Raw genomic sequence first — 2,454 nt, 5'->3', positions numbered from 1 at the left:
GTGAACTATATAGAAACTGAAATGAGTGAATAAATATGCTAAAATTCGCCTAGATACATATGATTTAGAAAAAAAAAAGATTAATGGTATCGGTATACAAAGAAGAGAAAAGAACATTGCGAATAGCCTTTTCAGTTTTTCTCGAATAGAATGCAACCTTGTAGTTGCATAATCATCCCCGCGCGCTTTGCCCAAGGAAGAATATTTCAGCCCTGTTCGCAATGGCAGCTATACCTCAGTTTGGCGAACTGATGCAAAGTACTCTACTCTTCGTAGTCCCCGCCGGTCTCGCGCAAACAGCCAAAGCGACCCCTCAAAAACCTCTGCCAATCTTGTTAACTCCAGTGGAGGCGAATCAAATACTACTGAGATCCCTTCTTGTTCCTCTTCCCGCTAAATCCAATCTCGTTTGCGCCTAAGTAGGTTCGCCTAAGTAGATAGTCCGACACACATAGAGACAATCGTACAGAAACCATGCGATCAGAAAGGTCAGTGATGCCGCCACGTCCATCGCTGCTTCCTCTGGCTCAATCGTCGCACGAGGCGACCGGAGCAGATATGGACTTGCCGGCCAGTCTGCCGGACCCGGTGCCGTCGCCGATACTGAAGCACTCACCGTCACCTTCGGTATTGTCGCGGTCGGCACGGTCCGCCGCAGACACGCCCTCGGTCACCTTCGCGGCGGACTTCCGGTCGCGCTCCAGGGCCGAATCCACCTCGCCATCGTTCGAGAGCTTCCGCACCGCCCGGTCGAGGCTCAGCGTGTCGAGGCGATCCACGTCCGAGCATCATGTCGGCTCCCAGCGCGACCTCCGCGACGAGGACGCGCGGTTCGTTTACATCAACGACGCAGCGCGCACCAACGCGCCGCCGGCCATGTTCCCGAACAACTCCGTCCGCACGACCAAGTACTCCATCCTCACCTTCATCCCACGCAACCTCTACGAGCAGTTCCACCGGTTGGCATACGTCTACTTCCTCATCCTGGCGGCGTTGAACTTTATCCCGCAGCTCCATGTAAACTCGGCGGCCGCGGGCACTGCGCCGCTGTCGGTCGTGCTCGCCGTGACGGCGGTGAAGGACGCGTACGAGGACTGGAGGCGGCACCGGTCGGACAAGAATGAGAATAATCGGTCGGCGTCGGTGCTGGTGGACGGTGTGTTCCGGCCGAAGCGGTGGAAGGAGATGCAGGTAGGGGACGTGGTGCGCATCGTGGCGAACGAGACGATGCCGTGCGACATGGTCCTGCTGTCCACGAGCGACCCGACCGGCGTGGCCTACGTCCAGACCATCAACCTCGACGGCGAGTCCAACCTCAAGACGCGATACGCCAAGCAGGAAACCATGCTCACGCCGCCGGCGGCGCTCGCGGGGGTCATCAAGTGCGAGAAGCCCAACCGCAACATCTACGGCTTCCTTGCTACCGTCGACCTGGATGGCCGCCGCGCCGTCTCCCTAGGCACCTCCAACATCATGCTCCGGGGTTGCGAGCTCAAGAACACGGTGTGGGCCATCGGGGTGGCCGTGTACACCGGCAGCGAAACCAAGGTCATGCTCAACAGCTCAGGTGCGCCGTCCAAGCGCAGCCGTCTCGAGACGGACATGAACCGCGAGACTGCCGCGCTCGCCGTCATCCTGGTGGTCCTCTGCTTCGTCGTAGCTCTCCTCGCCGGAATCTGGCTGGGCAAGCATAACGACCAGCTCGGGATCATACACTTCTTCCGAACGAACGACTACTCTTCGCTACAGGTCCGGAAGTACGACTGGCTCGGGGTAGGAGCGCAGGTGGTGTTCACCTTCTTGTCGGGTGTGATACAGTTCCAGATCATGATCCCCATTGCACTCTTCATATCCATGGAGATGGTCAGGGCGGGGCAGGCATACAGCATGGTGCAGGACAATCACATGTTCGACGACAAGAGCAAGACCAGATTCCAATGCCGGGCGCTCAACATCAACGAGGACCTCGGGCAGATCAAGTACGTCTTCTCCGACAAGACCGGCACGCTCACGGAGAACAAGATGGAGTTCCGGTGCGCCAGCGTGCACGGCCGCGACTTCAGCGACTCCAGTGGAGACAAGGAGGATAGAAATGCAATGCTCGGTAAGCAATTTTCACCTTTTCAGTTCCAATTTCCGTAATCTCGTTTTAGTGTTAATTAAGCTCTGGTTGAAAAATCAAGATTCCTAGTGTCGGTCTTAGATTATCTGATCTGATACTAGGAAAAGAACTGCTCATAGTAGAACTCTAGAGCACAAATCTAAACACTTCACTCACGAAATCCTCCAGCAGCACCCGAGCTCCAATGATCCTTACAATTCAAAAATTTCAAAAACACATTTCTTCAATTCCAAAAAAAATAAAAAAAATAAATATGGCAGTGTGGGAGTGCATTCTAAAGGCACGCAAAAAATTTGGGGAGAAAATAAATTTTATTTTGGGCCACATAAAAG

At 54.6% G+C, this 2,454-nt stretch overlaps 1 protein-coding gene across 1 annotated transcript; it reads left to right on the top strand.

Annotated features, from left to right (window-relative positions):
• The first annotated feature begins 474 nt into the window (after positions 1-474).
• LOC124681395 (phospholipid-transporting ATPase 1-like) lies at positions 475-2,142 on the top strand. Its single transcript, XM_047216322.1, has one exon. The coding sequence runs from the start codon at positions 475-477 to the stop codon at positions 2,140-2,142; it is 1,668 nt and encodes a 555-aa protein (XP_047072278.1).
• The last annotated feature ends 312 nt before the right edge of the window (positions 2,143-2,454 follow it).

This window comes from Lolium rigidum, unplaced genomic scaffold (assembly GCF_022539505.1).
Source record: "Lolium rigidum isolate FL_2022 unplaced genomic scaffold, APGP_CSIRO_Lrig_0.1 contig_41547_1, whole genome shotgun sequence".
In the NCBI taxonomy this organism is placed as follows: Eukaryota; Viridiplantae; Streptophyta; class Magnoliopsida; order Poales; family Poaceae; genus Lolium; species Lolium rigidum.
Note: the sequence above shows the minus strand (reverse complement) of the source record. Positions and strands in the feature narration are given on the sequence as shown.

Excerpts from the sequence above, each read along its gene's own strand:
- LOC124681395 (XM_047216322.1), top strand. The coding sequence starts at position 475 with ATGCGATCAGAAAGGTCAGTGATGCCGCCACGTCCATCGCTGCTTCCT.